This window comes from Amphiura filiformis, chromosome 18, assembly GCF_039555335.1.
Source record: "Amphiura filiformis chromosome 18, Afil_fr2py, whole genome shotgun sequence".
In the NCBI taxonomy this organism is placed as follows: domain Eukaryota; kingdom Metazoa; phylum Echinodermata; class Ophiuroidea; order Amphilepidida; family Amphiuridae; genus Amphiura; species Amphiura filiformis.
Genome location: NC_092645.1, coordinates 12,275,677 through 12,291,593, shown reverse-complemented (window position 1 = coordinate 12,291,593; position 15,917 = coordinate 12,275,677). Strand labels below are relative to the sequence as shown.

The following is a 15,917-nucleotide window of genomic DNA, read 5'->3' as shown; positions in this document are numbered from 1 at the left end:
ATCGGCCCTCAGACACACACATAGGGCAAATTTCTCGATAGGAGTCTTAGTAAGCCTTAGGCTTAAGGTGGCCTTGAGGCTACTAAGCCTAGCCCGCTCTCGAAGCAGGAGTCTTAACTGTAGCCGGATTTCTTGAACGCATATTTAACCTGGTCTTAGTGGCCTTGCAGGCTTAACGCTTGACAACCGCGTCCCTTTCTACCAGCGACATAATTGTATAGGCAGTTGGAGGTAGATGTGCATACATGTAAGCTGTTGTCCTTCACGGTTCACCGTACTCATGCACATATTTTGGGGGGCTTTGGGCGCCTAGCCCCGGGTCAAAGCAGGGGCGGCCAAATCGAGGGCGGCGGAAAGAAGAAGGCGGCAAAAAGAGGGCGGCGGAAGAAGAAGGGCGACAAAAAGAATTAGTAAAGAAAAAAGGGCGGAAAATGTGAAAAAATTGTACTATATATATCAAAATGTATTGCTTTTGGGGCGGTAGCGCCTATAAATCCCGGCGGTCTTGTGCTTGGGCTTACTCCGTACACAACTTGATGCAAGACTAGTATTTTTTTCTGTTTTTGTGTCTTTTATGTATTATTCTATTTCCACTTTACTTTATTATGAGTCCTGCTTGCATGAATCATACTTCTATACTTTTTACTCGATTCATTAATTTTTCTTTGCATTTCAAAAAGGGTCAAACTGCAAGCCTACAGAAAAGGAAGCTTTGGTTCCCCTAAAAGTAGGCTTAAAGCAAAAATGGTTTCACACTTCAAACAAATCATACGCATGTTTGTCAAAAGTAAAACATTATTTTAAGGATAATTTTGGTGCAAAAACAAAAACATAACCAAGCATTTGACAACCATATATCTACCATGTCTACTGCTGATATTTTCATGTTCTATTTGTGAATTTAGCATGAGTGCACAGTTTATGATGATGATGATGATGATGATGATGATGATGACGGGGACGATGATGATAAAAGGTTTTGTTTCTTGGTCATTCAAACGTTTCAAGAACTGTTCCTTCGGGTATGTTAACGAAACGACTCCGTGCACAAATATAATCATTATTACCATCAGCATGCCTCCGAAAAGTCGCACTCAGGCAAGAAATGTATACAGAATTGAATTACTGCATATTTTGCAGCCACTGCTTCATGTCATTGAAAGCAAGGCGTCCGATAATAAATCTCAGGCAAAAAAGAGGAAAGCATGGGAGCATGTTCATGTGGAACGTCAAGGTTTTTGGACATGTCAGATATGGGGGGGGGGGGGCACTTGTAGCAAAATATCGATATCGCAAGGTTAGCAATATTCGTTGAACAGGAAGGAGAGGGTTGCTCCTATTTGTTGACCATTACAAGTTAGGTTCAAGCAGATCAGTAAGCCTTTGCCTTTACTGAATCGGCAGCGCAATTTAAATTTGGTACCCGAATACTTCAGAAAAGGATCCTTCCTCCCCTGAAGACGCTCACAACAGCAAGTTGACGTTGAAGATTGCGTCACGCTCTAATTTCACCCCTTTGGCACCGTTGCTCCAAAAGAAAGTTCATCATTCAACAATGTTCAAAATGAGTAGGCTTTATAGCAACAGCAGGTTTAACTGACTCGAATGAACACTAAAATAAAATGGTAAAATGTTCAACTAAATCGAACAATAATTATTACTTAGGGGGGGGGCTACTCTATGTTGAATGAAAGACAGCATCTGTTTCGATTTCTCAAAAATATGAAAGAAAAACTTTCCATTACAATTTAAGCAATTTGTCAATTGAAATAGACCACGGCTTACGACCTAAGACCTGCTCTGAGGCAAGGCCAAGAAAAGCCGCTGTAAGCCTGGCCTAACAGGCTTGCGTACACTACGGCTACAGAAGACTGATTTCGAGAAATGCAAATTTTACCGAAGCCTTGGGCTAATCCTACAAGTCTGGAACACAGGCTAACGAAGCCTCGAGGCTATGGTAGCCGTGCTTCAGGGAATGTGTTTTCAGTTAAGCCTGGTCTTACGACCTCTTAAGCCTTGAGGCTAGACTAGCCAACTGCTAAGCCACCCGTCGAGAAATTCGCCCATACAGGCATAGAGTTCTGCAGTAGCATGTTTTGTTTACATTTGTTTAATGTTTACCTTCATGACAGTTCTAATACCATCATCAGACAACTCAAATACAAAGGATATCAGTTGGCAATTTTAATGTTATGCAATCAAGTTTACAACACTATCTAATATACAATGAGCAGAAAGTCACTGAGTCACACCATTCAAGTATCAATATTGATTGCCTCAAGTGGCCTACTGGAGTGACCTGATATAACCCTGTATGATTTCCATGTTATTTTGCAATAACAAAACCATGTTTTCCTTGATTTTGGTATGGAATTGAGCAAATCAAATTCAGTGTCATGTCAATTTGTGGTTATTAAGGGGGTACTACACCCCTGGCCAATTTTTTGCCTATTTTTACATTTTTCTCAAAAATTATAGCACATTGGTGACAAGTAAGATATATATATTATAGGGGCAAGGACTACAAGTACTGTACTGAAAATTCAGCAACTCAAGGCAAGTAGTTATTGATTTATCGATCAAATATTGGTTTTCCCTCATTTTTGACTGTAACTCCACAACTGTTGTCTGTGATGAAATAAAATTTCCAGTGCAGTAGTTGTAGTCCTTGCCCCTATACTATACATATCTTACTTGTCCCCAATGCGCTATAATTTTTGAGAAAAATGCAAAAAATAGGCACAGAATTGGGCAGGGGTGTAGTACCCCCTTAAGGGCAACTAAAACTGATTTGAGGTAAGTTTTATCTGTTTGGAATCTGTATTGACTATTCTGAGGGAATTACTGCTATATTTACATAACAAACTAACTCATGGCCCATGTGAACATGGTGTACTGGTTTTCAGTACCCTGTTTTCCATGGGTGACTGTAGGAACCCATGGATTCGATCCATGTAATGAGGCTGCACTAGGAAGGAATTAAGGAACTATAAACTGTAAAAAAGGGTCAGAATTTCGGCAAGATTCTGAGAATCGATTCTCGCAAAAGATTCTCATAAACAGATTTGAGTACACAGAATTTAATCTGCGCATGTGCGAAACGAGATTCTGGCCCTGGACTGCTGTAATTTGCATGTGTGTGTACATGATAGGCATATTCGATATACCGAATTTCGCGGTTTATATCGGTTTGAAATCAATACCGAAACCGATACCGACCGTTTAAATTTTTTTTTTTTAAATGTTTTTCCTAACCTTATAACCCACCCGAACCTTACGACTACCCCTTCTACCAAACCTTACTATAACTATACAAAGTTACAAACCCACCCAAGCCCAACTAACCTTTAACCTAACCCAAAACCCTTGCCCCCTTATTAGGGGAGAAATTGATTTCACCTTGAAAATCGGACCTATATTTATTTTTTTACGTTTTAAATGCATGAATGTGTTAATAACGTTTTAATTACGGTACTTTATTTTGCCTCATTTCATCAATTTGCTATTTTTATTGCTAAATTATAAAAGAGAAACCTTTAAAGAATTTTGAAATTTCAAAAAAATCTAAAATTCTGAAAATACAAAAAAAAAATACATTCGAGTGCACAAGTTGTTTCTTCTGGGTAAGAATTTTTATCTTACATGCACCAGTTTCTTTCTTGCAGGTTAGAAATTTGATAAATAGGTCATCATATACAAAATTCATGCATGGGCCTATTTATCAAATTTCTAACCTGCAAGAAAGAAACTGGTGCATGTAAGATAAAAATTCTTACCTAGAAGAAAACAACTTGTGCACTCGAATGTATTTTCTTTGTATTTTCAGAATGTTAGATTTTTTTTGAAATTTCCAAAATTATGTGAAATGTTTCTCCTTACTATAATTAGCCATAAAAATAGCCATTTTGATGAGATGAGGCTAAACAAGGTAATTGAAATATTATTGACATATATTTATGCATTTAATAACACTAAACATGTCTAGGTCCGATTTTAGGTGAAATCAATTTACCTCTAATTCCCTCTTTGGGGTTGGGGCTAGGCCGGGTGTTAGGTTAGTTGGGCTTGGGTGAGTTTGCATAGTTATAGACTTACCGTAACCACCCGGGTATAAGCCCACCTTCGGCTTTAAGCCCACCCCTATTTTTCAAAACATTCTGGGAACAAGGGTACACTCGGGTATAAGCCCAGTACTAAATTTTAAGTCAAATCAATGCGTTGCTCTCATATTTAAGTACAAGTATAAAAAAATATCAGTTGATAATTAACATTCCACACTTATAATTTTGACATAGATGATAGAAATTACTGGTATATTGGGCATATACAAATAGGGGATGATTGCTCTTATTTTTAAATTCAAGCACTAGCCCTTCCCCGGTTATAAGCCCACCACCATTTTTGAAGTGAAATCTGCCATCTAGGGGGGTGGGCTTATACCCGAGTGGTTACGGTATATAGTAATTAGTAATGCCTGGGAAAAAGGGTTATAGTTTGTTTAAGGTCAGTAAAACATTAAAACAAAATAACGTAAGAAAAGAATTTTTACCCAGAAGAAAATAAGCTTTTGGTTTTTTTTTGGTATTTTTAGATTTTTTTTTTGAAATTTCCAAAATTATGTGAAAGGTTTCGCCTTCCTATAATTAGCCATAAAAATGGCCATTTTGATGAGATGATGCTAAATAAAGTAATTGAAACTTTATTAATATATATTCATGCATTTACTAAACATGCTAAATATAGGTCCGATTTAAATTTTGTGGTGAAATCAATTTCACTCCTATTCCATTTTGGGGTTTGGGGCAACAGTGTTAGGCTAGTTAGGCTTGGGTGGGTTTGTATATTATGTAGTAAGGTTTGGGGAGGGTTAGAGTTTGTTTATAGGTAGGAAAAACATTAAAAAACTTTTAATCGGTTTTTATCGGTTTTTGGTTTTTACAATACCGATTATGCCTAGTACATGATGTGCTGATGTAAGTCTCAGTAAGAGGAGAGCGTGGCCTAGCGGTTAAGGCGTTGGACTGGGAATCCCAGGGTCAAGGGTTCGAATTCCGGGTCCGCCTGAGCTCGGCTGGCTCTTTTTGTCCTTGAGCAAGGCACTTCACTCTACTTGCTTAGTGCTTCGGAGGGCACTTTAAGCTGTCAGTCCCGTGTACATGTACATGCATATTTTATCACAATCACATTAGTGTAGTGTGCACATTTAAAGAATGTCACAGGCTCACGAACGAACTACCCCCATTCACGCTGTACAAAGTTAGAATTAAAGGAGCCAGTTAGCACGCCAGGCACCACTAAGCATGCAAAGTGCATAGCATCGGACTTTTGGTGATCCCCGTTATCTTTATTTACCGTGTCAGGCAGGAGCGCGCTGCTCATTCATGAACCCAACACGTCACAAACACATGGTCTTATTCGGCCGATCAGATAATTTTAACTTGGTAAGAAGTTTGATTGTGAGCAGTGTCCGAAATAAGGAAAATATGAAGGTAATCCCGAGGATAACTAAAGCATGAATTCTGCTTGTCCTCAATACATTTTGGTTGTCCCCAAAATGTGTCATACTTTTGGAGGTAAAATATAGTGGTTGTCCAGGGGATAAGTACATAGCTCAATATGGTTGTCCCCAGTGATTTTTGGACAAGAGGACAAGAGGATAAGTGCTTATTTCGAACACTGATTGTGAGGCTATTCGAAAAGAGCAGGCCAGCTAGGGGATCATCCCGGTACTGTTGTACTACAAAATACACTCACCTGCTCTAGGTTTCAAGAGTAAAAAATAGTCGGGATTTTACGTTGTCACTATTACATTCGCATGGATGGACATGTTTTTGCGGGCTCGCTAGGATTCTAGCGAGTAGATTTCTTGCAATATTTGGCTTATTTACCATCCAATTTATATCCTTCAATGTACCTGTAGGCCTATATCGTTAGCATATTATGCGCGGTCAAAAAAAGTTTTTTGAGGTTTCTGATCGTCACGATGAAACATTTTTTAAAAAACACTACTTTCTCAGTTCTCCCAGCCATTTTGTTTACTCGTTGTTATCGACGTCACCAATTAGTCTCGACCCCACTTGTGCAACGTGGCTGTATCGCGAACACGACTTGACGACAGAAATCGGCTGTAAATGAGGTGGGTCATCTCGTGACTTGCATTGTTTCACCACCGATCACGCTCGACGGACGTAGGGGGGTCGACGGCTTGGAAATTATCTTTTAAGTATCAGAAATTCCAAGTTTAATTTACTTGGATACATTGAATAACAGAATAAGATTTATGATTTGGAGATCAGATATATGCGAGTACCAATTTCATATAAATTGACCGAATTGCAAAAAAAATTGTTGAAATGTTTGAGCTGCGCAAAACGTTAAGTGTGTAAATCCCATTGACACACAAAATGGCATAAGCCAGTCTCACTCAGTGTACAAACGGCGTACCGGGCGGTGTACACAGTCAAGACTGGCAAGCGAGTCTAAGTAAAAAATAAGTACAGCTTGTCTGTACGCAGTGCGATAATACTCATACATAATTATGAGAGAAACACTTATAAGGAAGAAGAAGAAGGAATGTCTGTGAAAATGTCACGTCGGCTGATGACTGAATGTCGAATGTGTATGTGGTAAGCTTAAAAATCATCAAATTTAGAAATTAGACCAATTTTAGGATCAAAAAATAAACACTTTTAAAAACACACACAAAATACATTCTTTACTTACATGATACCTTCACTGACCTTACACTTTAGATTTTCATGTGGCAAAATTTCAAACATAAAGCGTTTCAAATAAATAGAAAAATTAGCTGTTTTGTGTAATTTTACTTACCAGCAAAATTATTCACACGTTGCCCTTTTTGATGGAAAAGTCACGTGACTATGGTAGTTCACTCTAGCCTAAAACTTGTAAATAACAATTTTGACAGCCGAATATTACTGGGCTGCGCAATAGTTGCGTATATGACCCTGTTTGACAGACTGATCCTAAATTAAAAGCAGCCGCCTCATGAATATTCATTACCGACGCGCAAAATAAGACGCGTTGAATGTGATTAAAATTGAGGGAAAAGTTTCTAATAATTGATCAGATTGTCATCTTTTTTTCAGTAAATCTAATATAGAAAATTTAACAAAATTGACCTATAAACTAGAAAACTATTGTAACCTTTATTTACTAACATTTTCAAAGTGGAAAAAATACAAAACAGTGTGCATAATCATGTTTGTGATCTAAAACTATCTGGAAACACTTTTCATGGCTGCTTGCTGAAGCAGACAGCATCCGAAGCTTTAATCCTCTCAATTTTCACTAATTCTATCAGCAAACAAAAGAATCTGTCATTTTGAACTCTCCGATAATATAGATCTAGTGATTTTACAACTTTGAGGAAAGTTAAATCATCATGATGGAGTATTTTGAGCTAGTACGCACGGCTTTTATAGTCGTTGGTTTTCTGCTTGCAATGTCGAGAGACCGAGTGACTTGGATGACTGTTGATTTGATAGCCAGTGTGGTGATGGGAGCTGCTTGGGTGTTTATCCCACAAATTGTGCTTGGATTTCATGTAAGTCTACTCTTCTTTTCATTGCTTTGATCTGGGTGTGACACATAATACATGATAAACAAATACAGGCCCGTAGTTAGCCAGGATTTATTTTGATTGGGGGGGTGCTGATTTTGAAAAAGTGGACTTTTTTCTCAAAATTGTAAATGGATTGTTCAGATTTATTTCGACATTTTTTGACCAAAAAGGCTACTCTCGCAAATGGGACTTTTTGGTTCAAAAAAGGGACTTTATGGGCCTTTGCCGCACCCCCCTTTCATCAATTAAGGGGTGGGTATGAACCAGGCTTCCGCTGCTGGTGTGCGCCATTGCTTACAGATGGTCGGTCGTATTTTAAGTCCATTTCACAAATTCACATGCATGTGGACGCAGACAGACAAAACTTCGAAATTTAATCATTAATTGATGATAAAATAAAATAAAAAATTTTCCATTCTTTTATATATAATTTCTAAAATAATAAAAGCCCCAAAATTTAACCAACCTGCTAAGAATTGAAGTAAATTCTGCAATATTTGTAAATGCAACGTCAGGAAATCTTGCACTTTTTGCATGCTTTCCGTAAGGCCCTTCGCACTTGATTATTAGTTTCCTGTTTAAAGGGGCATTTCGTGATCCACAGCCTCATCCCCCCACTTTTCTCAAAAAAAGTTGAGATTTTTATATCACTGGAAACCTCTGGCTACATAATGTTTATACATGTACAAAATATTTCTTGCAGATTATTTCGTTTAGCAAAGATATCGTGAAATTTGAATTTCGTTCTGGTGCACCAGAACGAAATTACAATGCATTGTCTATGGAGCAGTGTAATACACATAATCATGCATAACTCATGAACATAAAATCGGAATCAACTGAAATTTTGGGAATAGGTTTTTTCGTGGATATCTAATGAAAAATGACATAAATAGAGGATGCTAGGATCACGAAATACTCCTTTAAGATTTTGAAAAAGGGACGAGCACAATCAAACTTGCACCATTGGCACTGTACAAATAATTAAGAGAACACACCAGGTACCAGTACCACCACCATGATGATCAATTGCACAGAACCACCAACCAACAGTACACACAGAGCTGCTCACATTACAACCCCATGCACTGAACTGACCAATCAGGTGCATGGATTTTCAAGAAAATTTGTTCTGGACTATGAAAATGCTCATGCATATTACGTTTGTCCATCAACATTTGACTGTCTCCACTTGTACTTCCTACACAAGTAGCTTGAATAAACCTTAAACTTCCGTAGAAAAACTTTGAAAATCTCTGAAAAACTTGAGATGGCTGCTGGCTACCGGCGTTGCCTGGCCTGTCATGCTTGTTGTACTGAACTACACGCCCGGGACTCGCAGTGAACAACCAACACGGGTGAACAACATCAAATTGCAGACTCATTTTCACGTTTTTTACGACTGTTTTACCAACTTCAAACTTGCTGATTTTATGTTTGAAAGCCATTTTTTCTTGTTTCTGGTAAATAATGAAATTTTTTGTAATTAAATAATGAAAAAAATATGCGGTAGGTTTTGGAGCATGCGGGCGGTGGACGCAAATCTACTACTTTAATTCCCATGGCCTTACTGGTGTGTCGGACTGACGATGTGCGGTTAATGTTTATTTAATTATTTATTATAACCTGACAATATTCAGAATTTAATGTTTTAAGTTTATTTTCTCATCAATAATCTACCTTTCCTTTATTAATATTATTGTTACGATGAATGAAAGCAATTTTAAAGACAATTTAATCAAAATGATAACTTTTTATTTATTTATTGTGGCAGCATGTGATTTAGAAATTTTCTCATCAACCACACGTTAATCTAAGATGTGCGAAACTACGAAAATGTGTTAAAAAAGTTTGTGCATGTTTTTGCATAAGTTTCGGACCAAAACTGACACAGAAATAATTTATTATAGCGACTGGAGATGGAATATCATGGAAAATGCATCTTTATTTTATTTGAACGATCGATGTTTGATGAGATGTAGACCGCGGGGGTACGTGTAGCAACACAAGTTATTGACCAGGTTCATATTTAACCACTCCCATTTTGCAACACTCCATTGTCAGCAAGTTTGCATTCATGTAATTTGTTATTGACAATAATATTTACAATCAGGAATCTGAAAGGAACCATGTTCAGGGTTTGATTTAGAAAATAAAATTTACATGCTCAACACTGATTTTTTCCTCAAAATGGGCTGAATAACAAAAAATTTTGCATGCACAGGCAAAATTCTACATGCACACAGAGCCAAAGTTACATGCATTTGTGCATGTAAAACTCCTCTAAATCGAACACAAAATTTTGCATGCACAGGCAAAATTCTACATGCACAGAGCCAAAGTTACATGCATTTGTGCATGTAAAACCCCTCTAAATCAACATGTTCCAAATGAATACTGCAGCATATCATACATGTAGGTTCATTTTGCTCATATTGTGAAATAAAAATCTTTTAAAAATAAATTACTATTATTGCAAGCGCATCTGAAACTGCTCCGGAAAGTGTTTTAAATTGCCATTATTTAGCACACGCTCTACCCCTACTGCAGCAAAAAACTGCTAAAATACTTACAATCTTGAATGAGACAAACATAACTGACAATCATCTTCAGGAAAATGTGAGATTTGAATGAAAATAATGAAAGTTTGGGCCAGTTTTGAAAAATGATGAGTGCTCCAAGAGGAAACTATGAATTCATTGCCGGTGGCTTAATATTAAAATGACGGTTCCTGCATTTTATTCAAAATCTCAGATTAAAAAAAAACTACAGCAGCACCGGGCTAGAGTCTTGATTTTTGCAGGGTACATGTTAGTTTTACCAAAGTTAACAGAATTTTGAAAAATATTGAAGACATTGAATGTAAATTAATGGCTTTTTAAAAATTAGTCTCATGAAGAGCTAAAGAAAACTGATGAGCCAAATGAACTTCATGATATAAACTACACACATCATCAACTAAAACACTTACAAGTGTGCTACTTATGTAATCTTTATGGATTCCGTAAATAGTTCCTTGGCAAGCACGGTAGCACCCCACCAGATAAAGGGAGGGTCTACCATTTTCGTTGAGAAGGGGGTCATGAATACCTGCGGGTCAGAATTTTACCAAATTTTTAGAAAATATGTAAAACAGAACGGTAGCTTTTAAATTCATTTTCAAAAAAACGATGCCCGCAAAATGAACTATGGACCGGTCCATGGAAATGAACTTTGGACCGGTCACGTGCGTCACGATCAAACTGCACGCTTTTCCCAGCGTAAAATGATATTACGCACGTGTTAATGTTTTCACGCGCTATAATTACGCAGAAATCGCAGATTGTAATCTGTGTGCCGTTTGCATTGAAACTATCTTCCCAAAATCGATACTTTTAACCAAACAGATGACAAGAATCTTAAGATTTGGTATAAAACAAATATTGACTGCTTTTTATACGGGCATAGTTAAAATTATAGGCCCAAGGTGATCTCAAAACCATGACTATGCCGAGTAGTCATGGTTTGAGATCACCATGGCCTATAATTTTAACCATGCCCCTCATACATGTAGCAGTCAATATTTGTATACTATGTTATATCACAGCCATGCAAATCACATACTGAGGTCGAAGGTCATTTGAGGACTTGAGGTTAACTTGTAAAATAGGCTAAAAAGGCCAAAAAATGTCTGGCATGAATCCCATATCTTTGGACAATCTTGGGACCACTGTCTATTTTCATAAAATTCTTAAGGAAAATATTCTAGTATTATTTTAGACTTACAATTAGTGATAGGCTGTACAGCCCAAAAAAAAGGGTGATGTTTCAAAAAGCTTAGGGTACCAGCTGAATTAAAGCAGCTAATCCTCCTGAGCATTTTGACACCTTTAAAAAAAAAATCGGGTTGAAAAATGAGACAGTGCGGGTCAAAAAAACGATGCATAAGGGGGATTTCTTGGGACCCCCCCTATTTTCCACTATTTTGACAATTATAGGCATTTTCTTTGCTGTTTGTTGGATTCTAATGATTATTTACATGATTTTGGGTCCCCTGGATATAATTATGCAATTTTTACACAAATCGTATACATGTTTTGATGCACGTTTAAGAGCCAATTTAGGATGTGAGGGCGCTGTTCTGCCTAATAGCTGTTACGTATCCCCCCTACTAAAATTTTATCATTTTTATTATCAAATCAAAGTTACTGATAAATAACATCTTCTGTCCAAATTTGAACTCTCAACCTTATTTCACTTGTGCGTGGTACCCATTTGAATATGTGTAGAGACGCTTCCATTGACTTACATATGATACAAAGTTCGTTGACCCCTGTATATTGCTATGGGCAGGTTACCCCTGTAATAAAAATTAGTGCCAAGGCTACACCAAATGTGATAAATAGCTGAAAATTTCAGAATATGGATGATTGATGATTATCTCTAGTATGATTAACTTAAAAATCAAAAATGGTTGCGAAATGGGTCGCTAAAAGGTAAAGCGCCCTCACGGCCTAATTTTACCCAAAACCGTTAATTTTAAGGACACTAAAAGATTTCATTTGACACAAAGTGCATAAATGACCTTCCTGGACCTAAAACTATGTAAGTAGATACCAAAAATGCATTACATAATCCTTAATGTGATAAAATGCCCTTAAAACTAGAAAATAAGGGACAAATCTGCCCCCCCCCCCTTGTGTGTCGTTATTTGGCCGGCACTGTCTCAATTTTTGGCCGATTTCAATGAAATTGGTGTCAAATTACTCAGAACAACAAGCTGCATCAAATAAGCTGGTACCCTAAGCTGTTTGCAACTACACCCAAATACAGCCTATCACTATTACAATGTAAATACTGCTAATTTGCTTTACCATTTGACAAGACAAATCACAGAGTTACATTACAAAGGCCCTTTCTTACTTACTTACTGTATAAGTGGTAATTTTTGTGAGGGTTGTGAATTTCTCGATTAGAGCTCCAACCGAGAAAATAACACCTCACGAATGTATGCAATAATGTATAACAAGCATAGGGAAGGACTGGGCAATCACGAAAATAACATTCGCGAAAATGTGTCTCTCACGCCAAATAGCGAAAATTACCACTTATGCAGTACTTTATTCCTAAACACAGATGTTTCCTTAAAAATAATATCAGTAAATTCAGACACATTCAAATAAGTTGGCTGTGAAGGATATCACAGCCATGCAAATCACATACTGAGGTCGAAGGTCATTTGAGGACTTGAGGTTAACTTGTAAAATAGGCTAAAAAGGCCAAAAAATGTCTGGCATGAATCCCATATCTTTGGACAATCTTGGGACCACTGTCTATTTTCATAAAATTCTTAAGGAAAATATTCTAGTAGACTCAGTACACCGGTCGATCTTACCGTTTCCGATGTTGATTAAGATACTTCTTGCATCGATCCCGAGATGCGGAAAACCAATAGTCATTTTGTCCCACATAAATGAATAAATAACAAAAACCCCCCGATCCCCCGGTGGACTCACCCAAAAGGGGACGTCACACCATATGATCGCCCCCTCCTCCTTGGTCTCCGACTGACACAGACGTGCCTATCGATTGTTCATAGCACTGTGTATCAATTTCTCGACCAAGGCGAGATATACGGTTGTAGTTTCACACCTTAGGTAAAACCAAACCGGTATTGTTCGGCTGAGGATAGTTTTGACGCCATTTTCTGGCGAAAAAGTGACAAAAAACGATCCAAAACTTAGCTACATATCGTGCCTCCGTTTGTATACGGGACACACGAGCAATTCAAAATGGCCGCTCGTTGGCGCCATTCATTTTGTTTCCCACGTAAAACAACCATTGCAGCCTGTAAGTTACAATAGATGTTTGTACATACACATTGTATTTCATGTACGGTAGGTTATTGTTGCTATGTTAGGGTGATTACTCTATCGTTATGTCTTCATTACCGTCCAATAAAGACGAGTTAATCAGATATTCATACGGTGGGGATTGGTAGGGACCCGTCTGACATTTTAGTAATAAAGTTAGCCAGTCCTTACTTTACCACTAACGTTAGCGACCAGCCTCCGTGCTCAGGTTTGCTTACTGGGCTTGAGTCGCGTGTTGGGGGGGGGGGTAGTGCCCCCCTCCCTTTCTCCTCGCTTCGCCTCGGCCCTGTCGGGCTTGCCCTTCCCTGGTGACGGAGTGGGACCCACACCCGCTCTGTTTCACCCACAGGAGTGCTCACGATCTTCTAGATGTCTTTCTTTTGCTTAGGACTCTCCGAGTTCCAGCTTGACGATTGGGATAGGCTCCGTCGCCATCGCCATAAGACGGCGAAGAAGAAATCTACCAAGGGCACTGGTAAGGTCGATCACGGTGGATTCTGCTGTGACAGCCCCTATGGGTCATGGCAGGTCTGCTTAAGGGGCTCCGGTCCCCGGACAAGCAGGCGGTTCCTTCGGGACTGCTAAGCGCGTCCAAAGGCTCAGCAGCCAGCGAAAGCACTGACTATACGTCGGAGCAAAGTAGCAGGCAGAGCGGTAACCACCAGCGAAAACCCTAGCGGGTTTTGCAGCAGGAGGATACCAGTCGATACGGTAGATTCTGCTGTGACAGCCCCTATGGGTCATGGCAGGTCTGCTTAAGGGGCTCCGGTCCCCGGACAAGCAGGCGGTTCCTTCGGGACTGCTAAGCGCGTCCAAAGGCTCAGCAGCCAGCGAAAGCACTGACTATACGTCGGAGCAAAGTAGCAGGCAGCAGAGCGGTAACCACCAGCGAAAACCCTAGCGGGTTTTGTAGCAGGAGGATACCAGTCCTCTAGCGAAAATCCTCACGGGTTTTTAGCAGGCGGGCACCCGCCTGTTGCAGGCATATCTACGGCTCAAACAGCCACAGTAGTAGCCAGCGACGGGCAGCATGCAAGGGTACCTCGGGCTTGCCTGGGTTGAACCCTAGCATGCATGGGTTCAGCAGAGACGATACCGCGGCTAACGCTGTGGGTGTAGTCTTAGCAGAACCAACTGGGGTTGTCACACGGCAGCGTTCCATGGCGGGACCGCCGAGTGATACCCTGGGCCCTAGAATAGCTGCTGGCTGTCCACAGGGACTGGCTGGCGATTATTCAGGGGTTGGGCTCGCAGTCTCTCACGGGACAGCGACCCAGGTGCATTCGGTGGCAGCTACAAAGACGAGCCACGGCTTGACTTCAGTGGTAGCCGCTATGCACCCGCCCATAGCTGCCGTGAGTGGTCCGCCACACACAGCGACCTTGGCGAAGCTCTAGAGGGTACAGTAAGTAGCTTGAACAGCCTAGCTGATCAACAACCCACTTATGTCCTCGAGAGCCAGCGGAGCGTGGATGATCCATTACCGTCAATGGGTCAATTACCCTCTCTTGATCGATCACTGTCAAATCAACAGGGCATAGCTCCATTGATTGACGCTGCCTATTCAGGTGGCGAGGTGATTGATCGGGGTATGCACGCCAGCTACCCGTGGTACTAGGCAAGCTCCCTCTAGCCAAGGGACAGCCGGTATAGCGGTACCCATACACACGGCTTGATCCCCTTGCGGGGAACGCAGTGAGGCATGGGTACAGTGGTACACAGCCGGGAGCCCTCACGGGCACCTACGCTGGAACCACGCATACAGCGGTACACAACCGGGAACCCTCACGGGTACCCATGCTAGTACCAGCGCCGGTACCACGCCAGCACACAGCTTGATCCCCAAACAGGGAGCGCGGTGTGGCGAGGGTACAGCGGTCCACAGTTGGGAACCCTCACGGGTACCCACGCTGATACCGCACCGGTACCGCAGCACCGCTTTAGTCGCCACAGTCTCTGTGGCAACAAGGGGGGAGGCGGTGCTGGTACTGCAGTACCATGGGGTTACCCTGGTGGCGGATCCTTTCAGGGTCAGCTGCCGGCTGGGTATGCCCGTGGTACCCGCCGCAGGGTGTTTCTTCCACGGCCCAGCACCGTGGCAAGTGTCGCCTAGCGATGGCCACGCAGTACCAACATCAGCTGTTGACCAGGCCAGCCGGCATGGGGCTAACCCAGATCTTGATCAGGGTAGGCCCCGTGCTGCTAGCGCTAGGACGGCGGCTGCGAGAGCATGCGGACCCAGTGGTGCCATGGCGGATACCTCAGGGTCTTGCGGGAGTACTCCCTCTTCTGCTGGCAGGTAGTCGGCGAGCCACACAGTGGTTATGCCTTCTTACCCGCTTTCAGATGCCCGTCCTCAGTTACCGTCATCATCGCCGAGCATGATCACGGATACTGTGGGCGAGGGAAAGGAGTCGGAAGCTGAGTCCGGTAGTGACATCACTACAATCTCCTTCCCCGCTGCCCCGCGAGGGAGCAAC

At 40.7% G+C, this 15,917-nt stretch overlaps 2 protein-coding genes across 4 annotated transcripts in view; one reads left to right on the top strand and one right to left on the bottom strand.

Annotated features, from left to right (window-relative positions):
* Nucleotides 1–6,959, bottom strand: part of LOC140139847 (ATP-dependent RNA helicase A protein-like) — a 50,995-nt gene extending 44,036 nt beyond the window's left edge. The window contains 1 exon segment of the mRNA XM_072161600.1: nt 6,832–6,959. The gene's annotated coding sequence lies outside the window, so the exon portion shown is untranslated.
* Nucleotides 6,960–7,144: 185 nt separating this feature from the next.
* The window catches only part of LOC140139845 (uncharacterized), a 30,946-nt gene continuing 22,173 nt past the window's right edge, over nt 7,145–15,917 (top strand). For 2 of the 3 annotated variants that reach the window (XR_011857182.1, XM_072161599.1), the window contains exon 1: nt 7,155–7,567. Coding sequence is in view for 2 of the 3 variants with exons in the window: in XM_072161599.1 (XP_072017700.1) it covers nt 7,406–7,567 (162 nt within the window). In the remaining variant the exon portion in view is untranslated. Of the gene's footprint in view, nt 7,568–15,917 lie in introns of all 3 variants that reach the window. The other variant, XM_072161598.1, reaches the window with a different exon arrangement.